This window comes from Bufo gargarizans, chromosome 1 (genome assembly GCF_014858855.1).
Source record: "Bufo gargarizans isolate SCDJY-AF-19 chromosome 1, ASM1485885v1, whole genome shotgun sequence".
Lineage (NCBI taxonomy): Eukaryota > Metazoa > Chordata > Amphibia > Anura > Bufonidae > Bufo > Bufo gargarizans.
In genome coordinates this window covers 423745243-423770539 of record NC_058080.1, presented here as the reverse complement: position 1 = coordinate 423770539, position 25297 = coordinate 423745243, and the positions used below count along the sequence as shown (strand labels likewise).

At 40.4% G+C, this 25297-nt stretch overlaps 1 protein-coding gene across 3 annotated transcripts in view; it reads right to left on the bottom strand.

Annotated features, from left to right (window-relative positions):
• The window catches only part of SVEP1 (sushi, von Willebrand factor type A, EGF and pentraxin domain containing 1), a 250409-nt gene that overhangs the window by 181397 nt on the left and 43715 nt on the right, over positions 1 to 25297 (bottom strand). For all 3 annotated transcript variants that reach the window (XR_006387049.1, XM_044271731.1, XM_044271743.1), the window contains exons 5-8: positions 14753 to 14849; positions 9889 to 10002; positions 8711 to 8824; positions 1293 to 1494 (exon numbers count right to left, since the gene is read on the bottom strand). Coding sequence is in view for 2 of the 3 variants with exons in the window: in XM_044271731.1 (XP_044127666.1) it covers positions 1293 to 1494; positions 8711 to 8824; positions 9889 to 10002; positions 14753 to 14849 (527 nt within the window). In the remaining variant the exon portion in view is untranslated. The remainder of the gene's footprint in view (positions 1 to 1292; positions 1495 to 8710; positions 8825 to 9888; positions 10003 to 14752; positions 14850 to 25297) is intronic.

Genomic DNA, 25297 nt, shown 5'->3' with positions numbered 1-25297 from the left:
AAGTATAAAAACACAGCATTTTTATAAAAATATACATTACGTATATCCTCATGCAAAAATGAACAGACTTTGGATGCTGAAAAAAGGGACATAGATAATTTACTAATTAGGAGGAAATAATTTTCCCTATGACCATTATTCATGCACACTTTGGTAGTTATGTGATTTTTGTTGTTGTCCTGCACAGTAAATACAGGTGAAACACGTAGCACTTACTAATGCATACCGGCATGTGGATACTTCCTGCTGAGTAATTGATTTACAAAAAATTATTAGTGCTGATTATTATGTCCATTCTGATTATGTTCAGGTATATGAGTGAAGATAAAGACACAGTGAAATCAGACCAACATTTGGATAAGTACATAGGTAGTGTTCAAAAATTAACCTAACCATTCGATCAATTCTAACCCATAAAATAAATAATAGTCTCATAGTTACTGGTTACATGTCTATACTGCTCATAATTTCTCTATTCCATGCTATTCTGTGTCTCTGCACATAAAAGAGACAGTTCTAGAGGAGCATAATCTCCTCTACATTCTGTGTGGAGTGTATAGGAGACATTGTAGCAGCTAACCTCTGCCTACTAGCTCAAGGAAAACTGACAGTTAGAGCTGGAACCTTCATAAAGGTAAACTGCTAAAATTGAAGGATCCAAATCTTGTAATGGCCAGCTATAGTATCATTAGCTATACGCACACATATGACATCTAATTCTGAAAAGTAATCTGAAAGAGTAGGTGCACTTTAAACTTTCATTGTATGACTCTAGCTCTGTTCAAACCACCATCATGTTTCCCACTCTTAATTAGTATAACAGATACATATTCAAATAGATCCCCCAACTTAATGGTATTAGTCAGGTTTCTATAAAGGCACCAAAATAGTTGTGCACACCATAATCCAAACAGAACAGAAATACACACCCATGTGAACTGCGCTGAACTAAAGTTTAAACTCAAAAAAATTTGAGCTATGACTCTATATTTTATATCATATGTAATTCAGCCCTAAATAAAGCCAATCTGTTCGAATCATCCACAAGTCATGTGTGAGCATTTCTAGGCTCCTACATAATGATCCTTTATGGCTTTATTATGGATGAAAAAATGAAATGTCTCGCTGCCACACATTTTATAGTACTGTTTATATGTGCCCTTTCTACAATGTACTTTTCACACATCATTGTCCATTATCCTGTGACTTTATTATAGTTAAATACGAGAGTGATTTCCTTTCCTATGGACAATCAAATATTCTTCAGCAAACATATTGTGAAGTTTTATCACCTGAAGCTGTTAATTCCATCAGTACAAGAGGCTCCATTCTTGCAGGGTCCACTTTGACAATCATCAATATTTTGTTCACATTGTTTGCCGGTATATCCGGGGGGGCACACACATTGAAAATCTCCCTTCAGATCCTTACATTCACCGTTGTTTACACAAGGCTTTGACAGGCATTCATCTATTTCTATTTCACAATTTGTACCTGGAAAAAAATCAAAAAGATTGAACGGATTAACACACAAATAGTGAAGGGTGTCAGTGGCCCCCACCACTATATACACTTTTGTGGTCTAAAAAAGTAGCTAATTACACTGCATGCCATATTTGTAACATAATTTGCTACATCTTGTGCTTCTTGACACTTTCCAAAAGTGACGATAAAAGGAGTGGCCCACTCTATTTACTAACATGCCAGAAATTGGCATAAGTTATAGCTGAAGTCTAGACCAGCCCCTAGCTGATGTAGATTTCAGTTTCTGGCACACGAACCACCAGAGATCTGCCATCTGCCTCTAAGTTAAATTAGGTGCATCTCATTCTGGTGCACAGGGATCAAGACTGGTGTTTGGGAATGGCAGTCTTGATAAATGTCCCTCAGTATCCATCACAGATGCAGCGAGGCTGAATGTGCCATGTGCCAGCACCGGTTGCTCTACCGTCTGCGGATTAAAGTTATTCTATAATTGTCCAAGATTAAGTTTTCCCCAATAGCTGAAATTTATAATAGGCAAATAGATCTGGCCACAGTGAATTTGCTTCCATATTGACACAATGTTACCTGGATGTGTCATCTAATCGCTGTCAGTTGTAACATGATGTAGCAGCGACTGTACAACACAGCAATATATATACAAAGTCACTGAAACCTGGCTTGTATATAGGCCTGATCGGGGGAATTAGGATAGCAAGAGAATTTAAGTACTTCAATTTTTTTCAAATTTCTAGATTTCTGACATATGTGGGACCTCTTTAAGTTGACTTATACTTGCGGTCCTATAGAAAACTCTGTGAATTAAACCCAACGACAACTCTCATCTCCGCACTGTTGGCCTAATGGCATTAAATAGTGTTGCCTTTATTGTACTGAGATATACAGTAAAGAAAAGGACTATGTTTTTTCATTAACAGGAACAGAAATCACCCATAGATGAGCATTGTTCATTTCTTGCCTGCAGTTCTTAGAGGGACATAGTTAAATACATTTTACCCACTGGAATACCTTTCTAGGATGTGACTCACAGAGTACACTTTTTGTTACCCCTTGACAATGGCAACCAATCAGTTCCCTAGTACCAGCCAGAATGCCCACAGTTTTCTGCTATGGTACTGGCAATGCACCCTGTGTTCCCCATCAGACTAAGTTCCTTCAATGTTAGTCACTTTCCCCCTACAATGCTTTTTTGCAGAAAGCTAGGAATTAGACATCACGTTCACGGCCTCCGAAGGACGTTGAAAATGTGCACTCCTTTAGGCTCCATGTGTTTAATGTAACGCAATAGACAGCTATAGAGCTTTTCCAGTAGACACACTAAATGTGCATCACCAATAATGAACCTAGTCTTAGTTTTAACCATTGCCTATGCTCATGAGCAGTTCTCGAGTAGGTTCTCCATAGATGGGTGAGGAAACAACAAGCGAGACTGTTACTTGCCTCTACGGTACACAAGGCTATAGAACAGCATGAGGATACATGTGTAAGCTAAAGCTTCATTCCCCTTAACTCCTTTCACATGTGTTTGGCCAAAATTATATGTACTGCTTGTGTATTGTATGAAAGAGGACCATCAATGACCGACTTTCTGACTATAGAAAACCAAGGCAGAAACATGAAGAGCTGTTGTTATTTGTGCTGATCATAACAGTACATAAAGACTACTTAATGCAATCCAAGGTCACTTGAAGCATGCAATATCATCTAATAAGTAGCCTTCTAGCAGGGAATTCCATGGGATCATAATCACTATCTTCTTTGATATTGAGGTGGATTATTGCTGAGAGCAGACAATAGACATCTGCAGTGAGCCATGGTGCTGAGAAAATTGGCATTTACTGTTCTCTGCAGGTGCCGTAGACAAAGCGCTGAGACCGGCTAGATCTGCAGGATATTATTCTTTTTTTTTTCTTTTTCTTAGCCCGTGAAAATCAAAAAAGATTAACTCGTTTATGATTGTTGATGGAATGCACTGTGCATAGACAGCAGCGCCGACATGAAGCCAACATTATATAAAACCAAATGCTTAGGAATAAAAGAAAGCTGATATTAGCCAAGGTGACCTGGTTAATGTCCTCGTCAGCTGGATGTCTTACATTTTAGATATTATATATGCAGAACATCCCATTGTCATTGTTCGAAGCAGTAACAGGTTGTTATCCTATTAAGTATGAGAAGGAAACTAGCAGCAGATACAGGCCCTTTCTTCTCACTAGAGGGTTCTTAATAACAGAGCGAGAAGAACGGTAATGAATACAAAGCAGGGGTTAAACAAAAACCCATGAATGTAGTGTGCACAGGTCAGTCAAGTATAATATGGCCACATTTGACGTCAGTTAATGTAGATTGATATACTGTAGTCAGTGTACCACCATGGGATGCTCTTCAGTGCTGTGGGCAATGAAAGAATGAACTATAAAATGCAAATGTTCTTTTTGAAGTATACTTGATCAAGCAGAGCATCTTTTAATCATCAGTCTATAGCTTCCACTACACATTTGATTTTTTTTTTCTATTAGGTTCTCTTCAGATCAGACTTTCTCTATACTAAAAATTGCAGTATTTTCTAATATATACCTCCAATGGAAGGCTGTGACATATGTTGTTCATTGACTCTCATTGTAAAAAGAAAAAATACATGTACACAGGGGCATAGCTAAAGGCTCCTGGGCCCTGGGGTAAGATTTCAGCTTGGGCCTCTCATCCCTCAGTGCTTTGTGGCCCGGGGCAGGGGAGCACATAGCCTTCGTGCTGCCTGAGGTAAAAATTTAAATGGCACCAAAATGCCAAATTGTTGACCCCTTCCCTCCAGCCAGAGGTGTAACTTGACCAGCATGCACTTTCTATAATACCGGTGTCTTATTATGTGGCACAAGGGTCTTTGGATCCCCCCGTGCTCCTGGGCCTAGTAGGGACTGCTACCTCTACACCCCCTATAGCTATGCCCCTGAATGTACAGGATGCAAACTGCTTTCCTATACAGCAAGAATAAAACAAAAGTATGCTGACACCTACAGGCCTGGCATCGGCATCCATGAGATGTGCACAGAGCCGCACACAGACATAAGACCAGCTTATTAATATTTGTTGGCTGCCAAAAGCACAGCAGCTAGATGTATGATGGTAGTAGGGAAAATAATATGATGTTTTCCACCACTTTATTCACCAGTATGGCATATGTCCTGTTAGAGTGAGATACCAGTACAGTGCACCACTATTAAAGAGCATCTCCCAAATTTTTTTTTCATTTATATAGCACTTACATATTCCATAATTAGCCTTCATTTTTTTTTATTTATAATTTTCATTTTTGGAGAGTTGGAAGAAACACAAGCACAGGAGAAGATACTCAGTGCAACTGTTGGTCAGATTCGAATCCAGAACCTTAGCTCTACAAGGCAACAGTGACTATATTTTTTGTGCTCTTTCTTGGTATTTTGGTCTCCTGTGGCGTTTATTTTTTCCCCGAAAAATATAGTATGCTCTAGGTGTATCATTTTAAGGCAGTAAATACTGCAGCTGCCTTTGTGACCTGAGATTAAGATTTTGGAGCAGTTTTTCTGCATTTTGGTGCATTCCTTTTAGAACCACCAATAAATGATATGTAAAGAAAACCTAAAGCACATGAATATATTACATATAATATTTAATATATAGTACATAAACACCGTACCTGAGCCATTGCTCCATTATCCTAGGTGTTTATACTTCTGGTAAAGTCATGTTTTAAACTGTACTTGATATGACATTTTGGTCACAAGAGCAGTTTCTATATTCTCATTCAATCTACCGTTACTAACACACCCTGCCTGTATGCTGCCTTGGATCCATGATGAAGCAGCCAATTTGGTACAGAATTCTAAATACATTCAGAAACGAATTGAACAGGTTTAATAGAAAGTCAATTCATTACTCCACCACAAGATGTCTCAAAAGTCAAAAAGGATTTATTTCAGAGCCTGTCAACTTGCGTGCATCCATTAATGAACATTCTCCAGCCAAAGAACTTTCAGATTTTACATTTTATATTTTAGCTTTTCTCGCTTATGACAAAGAATTATTTCAGATCCTTGTGCAGCTTTTGATCAGACATATGAGTACCGACTGCACAGCTGGGTCAGCTATGTTATTCCAGCAAAGGTGTCAGTGCCAAGAGCACATCCCACGATGTATGAGTATATCATCCTGCCATTATGAGTTCACCATCTCCATCTGACTGGGTTTATTGTTTTTACTCCTTTTTATTCAGCTTTTTGCTGAAATAGAACAGAGTAAATCCTCCTCCAACGAGTATTACCTCTGCACCTCAAACCTATGTAGATTAATGTAATCAAGAATCAGAATGGCAACATACACTCCCAGACAAGAAAGTGTGAGGGCTCATGCACACAACGCCTTTTATGGCAGCACATATAGTCCATAAAGGTTTGTAAGAAAGACCTGTAGGCATTGTTTGTGCTGCTGTATGGCGCCTCCGTGTAGGAAATTCATCTAGGTGAGAATATCTCCATAATATGACATGCGATAGAGAATATTATTTCACAAGTAAGCATACATGAAATGAAACACCCCCTGCGCCTCTGTATAAAATCTGGGATAATAAGCGAGTGGCAGAGCAAGCTGTGTTCACGTTGTAAATGGTTAATTCTCATATTAACCACTTAAAATGGTATGTATATTGCTTTAATAAACATTATTGTTGCCAGATGTCAATTTCATGTGTATGTAATGTTATGTTTTGCTCCCACTTTGTTTGTGCACCCGTTGGCAAATTAATGAGGTAAATAATTTTATTAATTTTTTTGCTTTTTTACACTATTTCAGGTAAAATTGATTCGCTACCACGAAGCACGAGGAAATTCGGCTTCACAGTGAATCAAATTTATCCAGAAATGTGGATTAAAGTTTACTTTGTGGACTTTAATTCGCTTAACACTAGTCACAATGCAGGTGGGAAGGACATTCTTAAAATGACATTGTCTGGTGTCAGAGCGTGCATATGCAGGTTGACCACATGAGGTGCCTGTGTTTATTGCTCAAAATAAAACGGTTAATGAGACTGCCAGTGTGCGTTATAGAAGGAGAACTGAGAATCCAAATTGCCAGAGGGGTGTTATCCAGCAAGGCCTGAGTGTTGTTATGAAGGAAAACCTGGTGAGCATTAGGTAAAGTCAGTGAGAAACTGTACGGGCTCATGCACACAAACGTATTTTCTTTCTGTATCCGTTCGTGTTTTTTTTTTTTGCAGACCATATGTGGAACCATTAATTTCAATGGGTCAGAAAAAAAAACGGAAGTTACTCCGTGTGCATTCCATTTCTGTATGTCTGTTCCACAAAAATTAAATATAGAACATGTCCTATTACTGTCTGCATTACTACAGACAAGGATAGTACTGTTCTATTAGAAGCCAGCTGTTCCGTTCCGCAAAATACGGAATGCCCACAGACGTCATCCATATTTTTGGTGGACCGCAAAATACATACGCTCGCGTGCATGAGCCCTAACAGACATTGCTGGTTCAGAGTGTGCTTTGGAAACTCCAGCCCAGAGGTTAGAAACAGAGTGAATGGCAATCAAAAGTGAGAGACTGGTTACTTAGGAGCATAAGGCCAGTAAATTCCAGTCCTATTAAGTGGGCAGACTGGCTAATCCCTCCTCCTGTGAGCAATAATGGGTTCAGGTATTACCAGTTACAGTTGACCTGTGTAAAGATATGATGAATTAGTGAAAATTTACTTTGACCAATGTATTGCTGCACTGCTGCTGTTGCCAGTAAAAAGTGAGTTGTCCAAGACACAGTTCACCTCCTAAGAAAGGCTAGAGACTGGACTGTGTTTGCCACATCATGGCCATGGAGTGTTGGGCAAAGTGCACATTATTTGCCTGCTGCCATGTGTAGTTGGGAAAGTGTGCAAAAGATAGTGTCAGAGTGGCCACGAATGCTGACGGAGACACAAGACAGAAACAAAGTGACTGGTGCAACCACAGTCTTTTTCTGTGGTAGGAAGTTGCCTCCCAGTGACCCATAGGAGCATGGTTGGATGAATGAAAGCCGGCTATCCCTCAGAGTCTGATGAACTTGTTGGAGTTTCACACACTTTCACAAAAACAGTTCCTTACTTGAAAGGAGGGCTACTACAAGAAAACTTAGATTAGTACATCATAATCACAGGTGCATATCAATCAAGCAAACATGTCTGATTGCTATCATATAATTGTTATATGCTTTTAGGGTAGAATATGTCCCTAATGTGGCATCTGGTTGATGGCATTGTTCTGAAAAAATCCTCCATGTGAAATCAGAGACTTACTGAGGTACTACAGGGCTCTGTACACTTCATGCCTCACAAGTTTAAACACTTATAGGGACATTTACTAAGACAGGCGTAGAAAATAATAAATGAGACAGGCTGGGCGGAACGTCCACCTCTTAAAAGTGGACTGAGTGGGAACTTTGCAACTGAATTTGCAACAAAGGTACACCAAAAAGTGGCGTACTTCGCAACATACATGGCCACCTTAGTCTTGTATTGGCTGGAAAAAAAAATAGACTAATCTCACTCTAACGAGTAATCCAATTATTGTGTACAACAGTGATTAATACGAACATACAGGAGGGATAATGCTATGTGGTTGATTTTCAGGGACCTAAGTCCTATAGTTTCGGTGAAGGGAAATCTTAATGCTTCAGCATACTAAGACATTTTAGACAATTGTATACTTCCAACTTTATGGGAACAGATTGGGGAAAGCCACTTTCGGTTCCACACAAAGTATGGTCTATAAAGTACTGGTTCAGTGAGTTTGATGTGGGAGAACTTGACTGGCCGGCAAAAAACCCTGACCTCAATCTCATCATACACATTTGGGATGAACTAGAACAGAGATTGCGATCCTGGCTCTCTGGTCCAACATCAGTGTGTGACCTCACAAATGTTCTTCTAGATAAAAGGGCAAAAAAATCAATAGCCACACTCCAAAACCTTGTAGAAATTCATCCCAGATTAGTGGAAGCTGTTTTAACTGCAAAGGAGGCACCAACTCCATATTAATGTCCATGGATTCAGAATGGAATGTCATAAAAGTTCCAGTAGATGTAATGTATAGCTGTGCCAATACTTCTGCCCATATAGTGTGTGTTTCTGAATTGTGGATATACAATCAATTGTATTCATTACTGAAAGGAAAACATTTTGAAACTTACCAAGAAATCCATTTGCACATCGGCAGTGATACATGTTTATACTGTCTATGCACGTGCCCTCATTTTTACATGGACTAGAAATACATTCATTAATGTTCTCTTCGCATAAAGAACCTTTCAAAAGAAGGATTTAAAGAAATTAGTTCATTAGTGAGATAGGCAACCAGTGTTCCATATTTACAACAAAGCTTTCACATGATCACTTGATTGACTAATACAGAATACAGTATATTTCATAGTTTTCATCTAGTGCTATAGCAGTTTGAAGTTTAGATCTACCAAATTCTTGTTGTTTTCTACTCTATGTAGTATCCTGCACCAGAGGTAGAGCCATTTAGTCCCTGCTTGGATGTGGTAGCCAGAGGCCACTTCACCTAGCGTAGAGCGGATCCATTAGCCACAGTGCTCCAGGTAAGTAATGGCACATTTATGGATATGCCTTAGAATGGAGGTTTAGAGTCACATAAAGTACAATGGAGAGAACCATACACTTGCATGCCTAACTCTTAACATTATCCCTTTCTCTCTGGAATGCTCAGATATATATTGTATCATATGTGGATTTGCCGTACATGTTTCATATTCCCATTTAAAGAGGAACAATCAGGATAAAATGTGTATACTTTGTTAGGCCTGGTGTGGAGCCTCAGGGTGATGTTCATGACTCTGAGATTCAATAAGTTCCAAGCAGAAAACCAATCATGGTCTGCAATAGATTTCATATGTGCCTGGATTGTTCCTTTCTGTTTCTTAAAACTGAACCAGGAATATAATTATAAGGGTTGCAGAAGCTGCAGCCACACTCGCCCTAATTCCTGAGGGGCCCAAAGGTCACATGAGAAGACAATAGTTTTATATGTGGCACATGGTATAGGGGGTCCTTGTTACAAAGTTTTATTTGGGGCCCAAGAGTCTCAAGTTATGCCAGTGTTTAAAGCTCACAAAGCTTCACCATCCTCCTTTTGTTGCCCTGATGGTTGGGGCGTCTAAAGAATGGTATTGCAGGCCCCTGAGCCACATGCTGTGGACCATTAGTTTACATGATGTACATTTACTGAAAACTACTTATTTTTTAATTATGCAGAAAGTTAAGATGCCCAAAATGTACTGGAAATCACACCAATGACCTAATTCCACATTGCTTTTTATTTACTACAGAAGTAGATTTTATGTTTTACCTCTGAAGCCAGCGGGACAATGACATTCAAATTTTCCAACCCCATCCTTACAAATTCCGTTGTTTCTGCATGGCATGGATTTGCAGTCATCAATGTTAATTTCACACTTTGTACCTGAAAGCAGATTAGTAAATCACATAAGCAGATGCATATTATGCTGCTATAAGAGGATACCTACTTCCTACTAAATGTTATGAACAAATGTCTCATTCCAGTTAAATAGAAACTGCACTTGGCAGCTAGGGGACAATAACAGTTATTTGCTGGAAGTTAACAATAAATGCTGCACACGTTATTTATTCTTGGCTATTTCAATTGTGAATTATCATTTGTTTCAATGACAATAGATGTAAAGGTAGGAGAAGTGGAGTGAAAAAAAGGTATTATTATAAGCATGTAATAAATCTGCCAACCATCATCTCTGGAGGCAGATTACTAATGGTGACATCACTAAAAATGTCTTTCTACCATCTGTTCTTCACATAACAATGTATGTAAAAGAATAATGTTCCCTTTGATGACAATAATCTCTACAATGTCCTAAAATAATTATTGCTTGTGGCTTGTTTCTCATTCAGGATGGCCTTACACTAAGGCCAAGGGACCTGCAATTGCAAAACCTCAGATAATATAAGTATGACAGACTTAAAGGAGCTGACCAGGATTTCGATATTGATGGCCTATCCTTGGGATAGGACATCAGTATGTGATCGGCGGAGTCTGACTTCTGCCACTTCCAAATATCAGCTGTTTGAAGACACGATGAGCGCTGTGGCCCCTCACAGTCTTGAATGGGAATAAGCTGCACATAGGCCAAGTGACCGATGGATGTGACGTCACTGACCTAGTAAGAGACTGTGGAGCGTCACTGCCTCTTCAAACAGCTCCAGGCGTTGGACCCCCACTGATCTGAAACCAATGACCTTTCCTGAGGATAGGCCATCAATATCAAAATCTCAGACAACCCCTTTAAAGGGAGTCTGTCACCAGGAAATTCACTGCTAAACAAGGCACAATACCTTGTAGGGCTAGCTCAGTTGAACATAATAATACCGTTCACTTAGCAATCTGTTGCTTGATTCCGGAGAAAAAGTCCTTTTAATTCATATGCAGATGGTCAGTGAAGTGCACTGAAAGTGGGCCCAAACTATTCTGTGCACCCTTACTCCTCTTGTGTCTTCTTCCAGCCCCACTCTTTTCTTCTTGATTGATAGGCTCAGGTAATATGATCTAAGAACCTGGTCCTATCAATCAAGAAGGAGATGGAGGGGCTGGCAGAGAAAGCAGGAGGAACAAGGGTACACAGAGTGACTTCAGCTCAGTCTTGGTGCACTTAGCTTCTCATTTACATATGGAGTACTTTTTCTCTCCAGAATTAAGCAACAGATCACTTATGGAAAGATGTCCTTAGATTCAGCTGAGCTAGCATTACAAGGCATTGTACCAGGTTTAACAGTGAATTTCCCAGTGACAGATTCCCTTTATTGTTATTGTTATTTGCAGCATCTAGGTGGTCAGTATCTTACTCAATGTCAGACATACACATGATATGCCATAAATCTATGACAAGTGTGTATCCCACCTGTGGTGGCCTCATCTTTTGGGAAAATGAGGATCATTTGAGGTGAGGTGGCCACAGACTGAATGCATAGGAGACCATGCTACTCAACTCTTTCTGTACTGCCCATAGACTTAAATAGTGAGAACAGCATACATGCAACAGCCACCTCACCATTCTGTCTGCATCAGGACATTGTGTTCTTCTGATTGGTAGGGGCATCAAAGGTAGGGGAGCTCCACTGGAGCTGGAGAGCGCAACAGCATAGCTCAGAGATATTGGACATCACTTAAATCACCGAAGGAGCAGTGGCCCTAGGGATTATTGAGAGTTCCAATAGATAGATGCTGGCATGTCTGAAGAGATTCAGGTTACATGAAAATTATGGAAGGCATGATCGAATTTAATTTAATTTACCCCTTCCTGCCATAAATTATTTTATTTTTCGTTTATTTACTACCTGTCTTCCAAGAGCCATAACTGTTTTACATTTCCATTTAAATAGCTGTATGAGGGCTTGTTTTTGATGGGACATATTCTTGTGTTAACTCCACCATCTGATTCACTACATCACGTAATGGTTAAAGTGAAAAAAAAAAAGTTTGTAGGGTGAAACTGATTTTTTTAAATAAAAATACCACAATTCTTCTATTGTTTTTGGCTTTTGTTTTCATGGCATTCACTGTGCACTTAAAATGACACTATAGTATTGCAGTTAATGGAGATTGGGAAGTCTTCCTATAAGAGGGATTCTTCTCTGGGCATTTTGTCTAATTACCGTACAGTGCTAACCTGTGGAGGGATGCTATTTTACATAGAACTTACCCTCCGTTGCTCCCCTGATGCTGCCATCTCCGCTGCTCTGCTGTGTTCTCTTCCTCCTGGGTCCCGACCAGATGTGGCCGCTTCTTTTCCTGTTTGGCTACATGCAATCAGAATGGAGGCAGAATAACACGCAGCGTGCGTCAGTTCAGCGGAGACGACACCATCGGAGGAGTGAGGGAGAATAAATGTTATGTAAAAGAGCTTCCCTCCACAGGTTAGCACCACATAGTAATTAGACAAAATGGCCATTAAGCCCTGCAGGCGGCTCCAGGCTGCCATGACAACCGATCGGCACCCTATGATTTTGACATGTGGGGAGAGCAATTAGGGTCAGAGAGAGCAACTCCTCTGACTAACCACTCAGATGCCGTGGTCGCTATTTACTACAGCATCTGAGTGGTTAAATGACTGGGATCAACATTATCTCCAATCTTAGTCACTGTGGGTGGGTGTCAGCTGTATCCCACAGCCAGCACCCACTGCATAAAGAGGCGGTTGTGTCATTAACACTTTAACCACTTAAGGACCTCCGCCATATATGTACGGCAGAAGTCCAGTCCCCAAACATGGTGCCCGCTTGCACGTGCAGTAGGCGCCAATGCCACCAGGTTTATATTATTTTAAATAGCAGAGATCCGCGGCACATGTATGCGATCAGCCATATGTCTGATCGCCTACTTTTTCCATGTGACCACTGCATTTTTGCAGTTCGGAATCGGAAGTCGTGCGCTTCCGCTCCAGTAACAGCGTTCCCCGACTGAGATCGGGGAACCTGTTATATTTCTGAAATAGCCCGAAGCCTCAAGCAGGCTTCAGAGCTTATTTCAAGAATATAACAAGACAGGCCACTAGGTGGCAGCATTGTATTGGTATAGTGAAAATTAAGTCTTCAATGATGGCTATATTGCCATCAATGAACACAATGGGCAATCTAATGATTGCCAGTTATTGTCACCCAAGGTGACTTAAAAAAAAGTTTAGAAAAAAGTTTTTACTAAGATAAAAAAAAAAAAAAGTTCAAATCACCCCCTTTCCATAAAATTTAAATAAAATACTTAACCAATAAAAAAATAAACATCATGGGCATTGCCGCATGCGAAAATGCCCATACAATTAAAATATAACAATATTGATGGCATGCGGCAAATGGCGTAGCGGGAAAAAAATTAAAACAGCCAATTTGCCATTTTTTGTCACTTCAACTACCCAATAATTTCTTAATAAAAAGTGATCAAAAAGTCACACACACTTCAAATTGGTATCACTGAAAAGAACAGATTGTCCCGCAAAAAATGAGCCCTCACATAGACCTGTACATATAACTACAAAAAAGCTATAGGGGTCAAAATATGGTTATAATTTTTTTTTTTTCCTCAAAGGTTTTAAAAAAAAAATTTCAGTATCAGAACGCAAGAAAAATTATATAAGTGTGGTGTCATTGTAACCGTACTGACCTGGAGAATGAAGATAACAGGTCAATTTTACCGCATGTACAGTGTAAAAAAATATATAAAAACATTTTATCATAATTGTGTTTTTTCCCAATTCTACCCCATTTTGAATTTTTTTCCGCTTCCTACTACATGGTATGCAACCGTAAATGGCGCCATTAGAAAGTACAACTAAACAAAGTTAGGACTATGGGAAGGGGGGAGTGAAAAACAAAAACGCAAAAATGGAAAATCTCAGGCTCCTTAAAGGGAACCTGAGCTGATTTGAGTCCAGCGTGATGTCATGGAGTCCAGCGTTTATTTAATTCAGAGATATAGCCACTCCCCTGCCCACCTGCTGCTTATTCATATGGAAAATAACTGTAAATCTGCAGCCGGTAGGCGGGGAGAGTCAGGAGCTCATGAATATTCAGGACTCATCATTATGAGCTGGAGCTTTTCAATACAAGATGTTGGCAGATTGACTGGGTCAATTAAAGAAAGTGACCCAGCATTTTGCTAAGAGAATCAGTCACTTATTTATGTTGCCCTTAGGACACTATAAAACTGGTGACAGGTTCCCTTTAAGGGGCTAATGAGACAGCTAGCAATTTTTCAGATCTGACCTCTCATTTTATGCGATAATATCTTTGGAACGTGTTTACTTATCCAAGCATTTCTGAGATTCTTTTTTGAAGACATGTTAGCCTCTACCTCATTTACCTCACCTAGAGTTTGGCGTAAATTGCTACAAAATGTGGTGCAATTTGGGGCATTTAGGAATATGTTATCTACTGCCAGTCCAAAAAGGGCTTACTGGAAAAGGATGTGGCTGTGAAAGGGGTTGTGACCTAAGATGTGGTATTTTGTGTCATAAAATTACTTTGCAAACTAAGCCAGCCAATAGTTACTATGGAACTAAAGTGCCTATCTGTGCACCAGATTTATCACCCAGCCTGAACTTCTGTGATAAATTTGGAACAGATCTAGACATCCTGTCTAAGTGTATGCCATCTACAGGATGAGTAAATCTGCCCCTATGTTTAATTACCTGTGTAGCCCTTGAGACATGTGCAAGTATATCCACTTCCAACTTGTTTGCAGGTTCCACTGTTCTGGCATGGATTTGAAAAGCACTCGTGAAAAACCTGTCAAGCAAAATAAATGGGTATTGGCAATATATATAAAAAAAATGGAGGGTAATAAAAACATTGTTATATTAAAAACATTAAAAGGAAATAACCATGACAAAATGCATTAAAGCAAAGCACAATGAACTTAACATAAAAAAGCAATAGTACAGGAGGGAATATTGTATTACCCACATAAGGCTTCAGATATGAATCCTATTTCCTATTTGGTATTCCTTTGTGGAAGAGAACCAGCAATGAAGAACCATTTCTCATCACTAACATCTCTTCCTACCCTTCTGCTGCACTATTTCAGTATACACAAAGTACTTGCAGAAGAAGCTAATTTGCTAGGTGCAGTCATGCATGCCTACCTCTGCAGTAACAATAGAAACAATATACTTTGACATTTTTTAAATAAGCTCCGTCCAAGGTTTATGTTAAATTCATCATCTCAAAAATACAAATTTAATATTTTCACAGTCTCTCCGGATACAATGTATGAATTATTTATTGAAAGCTCTAAGGAGATCAGAAACTATACTGTTACATATGTAGCGTGATATTCCACAGCTCTATAGTGTTAAAGCTCATAACACCTTAAATTCTACCTATCTAGCATAAGGGTGGATTAAACAATGACTATGAAGTACCATTTTCGTGTCAGTGCAATCTGCTGCAACACAGTCCTATCCAACGGGAATATGTCACTGTTGTTTAACAACCATCTATAAGGTGCTTATAATATTGTCCTTCAGCAGGTTCTACCACAGGGAGAACTGTAACTAGAATACAGATGTGTCCTTGCTCTTCTCTGATACATACAAATGCTGCCTGCCCTGACCTCACATTGCTTTCTCGCATATCCTATAACGCTGCTAGAGATCCTAACCCGCCACTGTTAACCGTGGCTACAGCTTCACACCATCACTACCTTCCTCCACGTCTCATTACAGCTGCACTGTAGTATTGGTTTGACACTTCTAAAGAGGGATTTGTGGTTGCACCGTGCAGGAGGGATGGGGAGGGAGACAATGCTGCTGCAAGTGCGGAAGGGGTAAAAAAGGGAGCAAGGCTTCTGCCAGTGGTGCTGCAGTGTAGTATTGGTGCATCACACAGAACACTAATCAATGCATGCATGTTGGCTTCTTTATCAAGAACTATTAACTTTTATAAGGAGGAGTACCTTGCAGATAATACATTCCCCTCACAGCAACAATGAACTAATTATCTATATATTCAAGAGGTTTTTTTTTCATTTGTGCTGACTGCTATTTTGTATTTAATTGTCTCTCATTTTCCATGGTTCCATGGTACATCTAACTGCAGATAAGAAACACAGAAAACAATTCTAAATAAAAATTGATTTCTACAAATAGACGAGGAGATTTACACTGTCTAGTTTAGGTTTACACTCTCTTTTAGACAGAATTAGTGGGTCTCCTCCTTTAAATAAAAAATATATTTTTAATGGAAGTGTCCCGTTAACGTTTTTTCATAATGTTTCTGCCATTTGACAGTAATGGCAGATGTCCTAAGAGCCAATGATACCCTTAAAACATGTCACTGAGAATAAATACCATACATGAGTGTGTCTAGTCCCATTGACAACAAAATATATTCTGCAAAGTTCAAGACTATTCTAGAGGCTATGCTGCTTTAAAGGGGTATTCCCATTTCAGATATTGATGGCATATTGCTAGGGTGTGCGATCAATGTCAGATAGATGTGGGTCCCACCTCAGGGACCCTCTCCTATCTCAAGAACATGTTCCCCAAAGGAATGTAGAGCAAACCATGCAAGCATAGCCACCCTTCATTCGCTGTTACGGGAGTTCCAGAAATAGCTGAGTACTGGCTCGGCTATTTCCATAAGTTGCATAGCATTTAATGAAGAGGTGGCCCTGCATGTGAAGTGTGCTCTCCATTCACCGTGCTCGCTCTACTATTTTCGGAACTTCCATAGCAGTGGATGGAAAGCATTCTGCGAATTCGTGGAATGGTCTCCTTCACGTCGGAGGCCCTGTTCTAGAAATAAGAGTGGGTCCCAGAGTTGGGACCTGCACCTATGAAGCATTGATGGCATATCCTACCAATACAGTTGTGTTCAAAATTATTCAACCCCCACTGAAATTGAGAGTTTTGGCCAGTTTGACATTGATTTTGATCATTTCAGTCATCTTGTTTACAATTAAATCAAATAGGCACTTGTAAGTCACACAAATATAACATAACATTTATAATTAAATAACCACAAATGTATTTTCTGTGCTCACATCATTATCAGTTTTATTCAACCCCCAAGTGACATTCAATCTTAGTACTTAGTACAACATCCTTTTCCAGTTATAACAGCTTTTAAACGTGAAGCATAGCTTGAGACAAGTGTCTTGCAGCGATCTACGGGTATATTCGCCTATTCTTCATGGGCAAAAGCCTCCAGTTCAGTCACATTCTTAGGCTTGCGCGCTGCAACTGCTTTCTTTAAGTCCCACCAGAGGTTCTCAATCGGATTTAAGTCTGGTGACTGCGATGGCCACTTCAAAATGTTCCAGCCTTTAATCTGCAACCATGCTCTAGTGGACTTGGAGGTATGCTTGGGATCATTGTCCTGTTGAAAGGTCCAACGTCTCCCAAGCCTCAGGTTTGTGACGGACTGCATCACATTTTCATCAAATATCTCCTGGTACTGAAGAGAATTCATGGTACCTTGCACACAATGAAGCTTCCCTGTACCTGTAGAAGCAAAACAGCCCCAAAGCATGATTGACCCCCCGCCATGCTTCACAGTAGGCAAGGTGTTCTTTTCTTCATAGGCCTTGTTCATCTTCCTCCAAACATAGTGTTAATCCATGGGCCCAAAAAGTTCTAATTTTGTTTCATCAGTCCACAGAACACTATACCAAAACTTTTGTGGTTTGTCCACATGACTTTTGGCATACTGCTGTCGACTCTTCTTATTCTTTGGAGACAGCAAGGGGGTGCGCCTGGGAGTTCTGGCATGGAGGCCTTCATTACGCAGTGTGCGCCTTATTGTCTGAGCTGAAACTTCAGTACCCACATCTTTTTTCAGCTCCTCAGCAGTCACACGGGGACTTTTCTCCACTTTGCGCTTCAGGTAGTGCACAGCAGTCAAAGTCAGCATCTTCTTTCTGCCACGACCAGGTAGCGTTCCAACAGTGCCCTTTGCCTTGAATTTGCGAATGATGCTTCCTATGGTGTCTCTTGGTATGTTTAACATCTTTGCAATCTTCGTATAGCCATTGCCCTTCCTTTGAAGATAAATCACCTCTTCTCTTGTCTTCCTGGACCATTCTCTTGACTTTACCAAATTTGTAAACACACCAGTAAATGTCTAGAAGGAGCTGAGTATCACAGTCCTTTTAAATCTGCCTAATTGGTGCTTATTATGCTTGATTGCTGATCCTTGACATCCACAGGTGTTTTCAATACCTGATCGAAAACACTTGAATGAACCTCTGTTCTTAAGAGTGGTAGTCTTTAAGGGGTTGAATAAATGTGTCAATGAAGAAATCACAAAAAAAACATTTAACATTTTAGTTGCATTTGGTTCTTTAAAAAGTCCTTGTAAGATTTCATTCTGAACACAATTACAAATGTACACTAAATTCCCTAAAACCCTTTAGAGCATTGGGGGTTGAATAATTTTAACACAACTGTATGCCATCAATGTGTGGGATGGACCAACCCCTTTAAGAAAGCAAAGAAAAGGGATTTGGCTTTTTTATTACTGGTATTTGGCTCTTTTATCCAAGCCAAAATAGCTGAAAGTGTCTAAAACACCTGCGTTTCAAAGAATGTATGCTAGTTTTTTTTTTTTGTGTGTACTTTGAGATAGAATTCTAGCACATTTTAATTAGTAAATATCCTCCAGTGTCTTTTTGGTACACATGTTGCAAGACTACATCTGGGATCTGGATACATTTTACTATATTACTGGCAAGTTTAGACTGCTAATAATAGTTCATAACACAGAAAATTAAAAAAATATTTTCTAACAATGGAAATTAATAGCAGACATATGCAGCAGATACACACATGGACATACTTGTGAGTACCCTTCCCTTAAAGAAAGAAAACTCCTAAGTGGTCACTTGAAACTGACAAAAATAATAAGTATTTATTTTTTAAATGATGCACACTACATTTTACATTTTATGGAGTTCTCAAAAAACTAGACACAATTTCACCACTTAATTTATGTCCTCGTTAATAAGATTGGTGGACCCATAACCTGTTTAATCACAACTGTTTGATGCATCCCTTGGTATATCTGACATGTCGCAAAACATGATAAATGCAATGTTAACAACACATCTGATCAAGCAGTCAAAAAGGCATTCAGTGATATATATGTGGACAAAATGGTTGGTACCGTTCCTTTAAAGAAAGAAAAACCCATAATGGTTACTGAAATAACTTGAAACTGACAAGTATAATAGTCCACTCCTCATAAGAAAACTGCTCCCGCTGTCTCAGGTTTGAAGGGTGCCTTCTCTAGACTGCATGTTTCAGCTCCAATGGTCCACTCCTCATAAGAAAACTGCTCCTGCTGTCTCAGGTTTGAAGGGTGCCTTCTCTAGACTGCATGTTTCAGCTCCTTTCACAGATGTTCAATAGAATTTAGATCAGGGCTCATGCAAGGCCTTTACAGAATAGTCCAATGCTTTGCTCTTTTTTATTTATGGGTGTTTTTAGCTGTGGGTTTTGGGTCATTATCCTGTTGGAGGACCCATTACCTGCAATTGAGACCAAGCTTTCCATGTTATACAGTAAAATGTTATTTTCTTTATATGCCACATTTTTGTATCTGTGAACACAGAGCAGATGTGACTTTCCATAAAGCTCCATTTTTGTCTCATCTGTCCAAAATATATTCTCCTAGAAGCTTTGTGGCTTGTCAATCTACATTTTGGAAAATTCCAGTCTCATTTTTTTATTATTTGCTTTTTATCTTGGTTTCTCCTTGGTCATATTCCACTAAGTCCACTTTAGCTAAGACAGTGACAAATGTCCGACACTGTTGTACCTTGACCTTGGAGTATAATTTCTTTGGAAGTTGTTCTGGATTTTTTGGGGGTACCATTCTTATAATCTGTCTCTTCAATTTGTCATCAATTTTCCTCTTGCGGCCACGTCTAGGGAAATTGGCTACAGTCCTGTAGACCTTAATCCTTTTTTTTCTTCAAAATATGGTCAAAATTTATTTCAGCACTACCGCTTTCTATAAGACAGGCAATCCACCAATTTTTTTCCAATACACAATGATTCTTAAAAGAACAATTAGCAGGCAGATCATGTATTCAATTCTCTTAGTGTGTATAATACTAGAAAGCCTGGTCCTTTCTACAGTATTTTGATTATACTGATTATATCTTTACCATGTTTGGCGTAGTAAGTGAACTGGGGCACTGGAGAGTTGAGGTAGGACAGAAGGAAGTATGAGGGGAATACTTGTATTGTTACACCCTTTCATGACCAGGCCTAAAAAAGTCCTGAATGTTAGGCAATTTTTTGTGATTTTGTGCATGTGGTGGTTTAGCGACCATTTTTTGTTCGTTTGACTGTATATATACTGTGTGTATATATATATATATATATATATATATATAATGTAATAAATGGCAGCACCAACCTTGAAGTTTGGAAATCGGGTGCAAGCTCCAGTGGGAATAGCGTCCCAGGATAATACGAATGAAAAATAGAGCAGCACTCCAGTAAAGTGAAAAAAGAAAGCTATTTATTCACCCAGTGGTGACGCAACATTTCGACTCCAACATCATGAGACGAGTGGCCTTAATGTCCGCCACTGGGACCCACATCCTCTCCTCAGGACAATAACCCTCCCAATGAACGAGGTACTGGAGAGAAGCGCGGATAATGCGAGAATCCACAATCCTAGAGACCTGAAATTCAAGATTACCATCAACAACAATCAGAGGAGGAGCAAAGAGGAGGGTACAGTGGGTTGGACATAAGGTTTTAATAGGGACCTGTGAAAAACATTATGGATCTTCCAAGTCTGAGGAAGATCAAGACGGAAGGCAACGGGATTGATGACGGACAAGATCTTGTAAGGCCCAATAAACTTAGAACCCAACTTCCAGGAGGGAACCTAATAAACTTAGAACCCAACTTCCAGGAGGGAACCTTCAGTTTGATATTCTTTGTAGACAACCACACCAGATCACCCACATTCAGGTCCGGACCAGGCACACGTCTCTTTTCCGCCACACGCTTATATCTCTCACTCATCCTATTCAGATTACCCTAAATCTTTTGCCAAATAAATGACGATTGAAAATCTCTCCTCATCAGGTAAACCAGAAGACCCCTCTCCAGAGAATGTCCCAAACTGCGGATGAAACCCATATGCACCAAAAAATGGTGACTTATCAGAGGACTCCTGGCTACGGTTATTTAAAGCAAACTCAGCAAGGGACAAAAAAGAACACCAATCCTCCTGATTCTCCGCCACAAAACAGCGCAGATATGTCTCCAGATTCTGATTGACGCGTTTGGTCTGACCATTCGACTGCGGGTGAAAAGCAGAAGAGAATGACAACCGAATCCCCAAGCGAGAACAGAAGGCCTTCCAGAATCTGGAAAAAAATTGCGTGCCCCTATCAGAAACTATGTCTGAAGGAATGTCATGCAATTTAACAATGTGATCAACAAACGCTTGAGCCAACGTCTTAGCATTGGGTAACCCAGGAAAGGGAATGAAATGCGCCATTTTGCTAAAATGGTCCACTACCACCAGAATCACAGTCTTCCCCGAGGAACGAGCAGGTCCGTAATGAAGTCCATGGACAGATGTGTCCAAGGATGGGAAGAAATGGGTAACGGGAGGAGAGAACCCGATGGTCATGAATGAGGGACCTTGGCACGAGCGCAGGTCTCGCAGGCTGCCAAAAAACCCTCAACCGTCTTACGAAGAGCCAGCAACCAGAATCTCTGAGCAATGAGATCCACTGTGGCTCTATTCCCCGGGTGCCCAGCAAGGACAGTATTGTGGTGCTCCTTAAAAACCTTGTGTCGTAAAGCGAGAGGCACAAACAACCTCCCAGGAGGACAAAGCTCAGGAGCCTCTGCCTGGGCTGCCTGAACCTCTGCCTCCAAATCAGAATAAAAAGCAGAGACGACCACCCCTTCATCCAAAATGGGACCTGGGTCGTCAAAGTTCCCCCCTCCCGGAAAACAATGTGACAGGACATTCGCATTCACATTTTTACTCCAGGGAGGAACGTGACAACAAAATTAAACCTAGAAAAGAACAAAGACCATCTGGCCTGTCTCGGGTTCAGACGCTTGGCCGATTCCAAGTAGGCCAGATTCTTATGGTCGGTAAATAAGGTAATAGGGTGTCTGGCTCCCTCTAACCAATGGCGCCATTCCTCAAAAGCTAATTTGATAGCCAACAACTCCCTATCTCCCACATCGTAATTTCTCTCTGCAGAGGAGATTTTCCTTGAGAAAAAGGCACACGGTCGCCATTTGGCAGGAGAGGGACCCTGAGATAAGACCGCACCCACACCCACCTCAGAAGCGTCCATCTCAACAATAAAAGGTAGAGACTGAGAGACATCAGGTTGTACCAAAATGGGAGCGGAAGCAAAACTCTCTTTGCTACTAGAAAAGGCTTTAAGCGCATCTACCGACCATGAGGAAAAATCTACTCCCTTTTTAGTCATATTAGTGTGTGGTTTAACAACAGAGGAATAATTCAAAATAAACTTCCTGTAATAATTGGCAAAAACCAAAAACCGCATCAGCGCCTTCTGATTCTCAGGAAGCTCCCAATCAAGCACAGCGCGGACCTTCTCAGGGTCCATGCTAAAACCAGAAGCGGAGAGAAGAAAACCAAGAAATTGAATCTCCGGAACGGCAAACACACAGTTTAGCGTACAATTTATTCTCCCGCAGAATTAACAAGACCTGACATAGGTGGTCCCGATGCGTCTTGAAATCAGGAGAAAAAATCTAAATGTCATCTAGATACACCAGAACAAATTTCCCCATTAAATGATAAAAAATGCTGTTCACAAAATGTTGGAAGATGGCCGGAACATTCATCAAGCCAAAGGGCATAACCAAATTCTCGAAATGACCCTCAGGGGTAGTGAAGGCCGTCTTCTATTCGTCCCCTTCCCTGACCCTGACTAGGTTGTATGCCCCTCTTAAATCCAACTTAGAAAAAACTTTAGCCCCAACAATCTGGTTAAACAGGTCCGGGATCAGAGGAAGCGGATCTGGGTCACGAATTGTGATATGGTTCAGCTCCCTGAAATCTAGACAAGGTCTTAAAGAACCATCTTTTTTCTAAACAAAAAAAAAAACTGCGGCAACAGGTGACTTCGAGGATCGGATGTGTCCCTTTCTCAGGCTCTCAGAGATATAAATACGCATAGCGACTCTTTCAGGTTGGGAGAGATTGTATAAACGTGATTTTGGCAGATTGGCGCCTGCGATGAGATTAATAGGGCAGTCGTACTCCCGGTGAGGGGGCAACTCCTGGACACCACTCTCGGAAAACACATCTGAAAATTCAGGAAGAAAAGATGGTACAGTCTTGGTAGAAACCTCTGAAAGAGATGCCGTGAGGCAATTCTCTCTGCAAAACTCACTCCAACCATTTATTTGCTTTGCTTGCCACTTAATGGTGGGGTTATGTTTAGTGAGCTAGGGTAGCCCCAACACTAGAGGAGTAGGTAATCCGCTTAGGACGAAACATGACATATCCTCAACATGAGCGTCACCCACAGTCAAACGGATATTGTGAACTATGCCCTTTAACAATCTTTGAGAAAATGGAGCGGAATCGATAGCAAAAACAGGTATATCCTTTTCCAAAGTGCATATCTGGAAACCATGCGTTATTGCAAATTGATTATCAATGAGATTGACAGCTGCTCCACTATCTACAAAAATCTCACAAACAATGTTCTTGCTGTCTAGCGCCACCATGGCAGGTAGGAGAAAACGGGAACTACAAGCAAACGGCAAACCTTCAATTTCCACATCAATCTTGCCAATAGTAGCAAATTAAAAGTTTTTAGAGTTTTTTTTTGTTTGTTTTTTATTACCCTCAGAAAACTCCATGAATCTCCTAGAGGGGCAAACATTAGCCAAATGATTTATACCCCCACAACAGAAACAAACCCTCCTCTGAGAGCTGAATCCTCTACTATCAGAGGCAAGCAAACCCAGCTGCATGGCCTCCTCCTCAGAGGGGATTGAGAGAGACTGAGACCCCTGCACACTGAATGAGACAGCCCCACTGTCCTTGGGCTGTATATGACAGGAAAGAATCAAGCCAGCAAGGAAACACAATACATGAAAAGACTTATCTGAGTAAACAGCAGCAGCAGCCTCCAGCAGTGAACACTTCATCCAGGAAGTAGTATAAACCGCAGAGTGAGGCAGTATGGGAGGGAATATAAAAGGGAGACAATTAGTCTAAATAGGTGACACCTGGGAGAAGGAAAGGAGATGACAAAGTGAAACCAAAACAAAGAACATCATGCAAGAGGTAGAGAAGGACATCTGCCAGACCTTCTCACAGAACTGGCGGTGACACTCAGCTGGGCACTAAGAATTGGGCCGCTCCCAGTAGAATTTGGATTAAATGTTTGGCAGTAGTGGAAATTTGCACTTTTGTCATAAGGCCTAGTAGGCAAATCCGAGGGGATACTTGGAGGTAGATGTTGCATATTAGAGATAGCTGCACGCACACCGACGTCCAAAATTCTTTGATCTTGGGACACTGCCACCAAATGTGGTACATGGGATCACTGTCTTGGAAAAGGGCATTCATTTTAACAGGCGTATAATGCCATCTTGTTACCACTTTATAATAATTTTCCTGTAGTTTTACACATCTGGAAATCTTTGGTGATAAAGACAGCAGTTGTGTCTTTTCACTATCGGAAAATTTCACACCAAGATCTCGCTCCCATTTAGATATAAGTCAATACTCAGTCAGATTGCTCTTAGGCAATAGTAAAGAATAAAGAGTCAATCTCTTTTTAATTGGTTCTTTCTGTTGTATAGCTAGTTTCTCAAACAGGGAGTGTTCAGTGAGAGTTACTAAGGTTGAGGTAGTAAATAAGATGCTGCATATGGAAGAGATAAAGGCCCCCCAACTGGAGGCGGGCAGTGAGCTCGGTAGAGGTGGGTAAGGACCCCTGAGGACATAGGTCTAACAATGGGAGTCGTATATTTAGAGCATAAATAGGGAGGGTATCCCTAAAAGCCTGTGGGGAGTCTAGGAGGGTGTTGGCAACCTGTGTAAGAATTAAAGGGTCAGATGTCAGTGTTTTCCTCAGTTCACATTCATGCGAATAACGTAGGGTATTTTTGGTGATTAAATTGTATATGTTGCTATTTACGAGTGAGGTAGGCTTTTACTAACTAGTGCAGACCTAAAGGGTATTGGGCTCATAG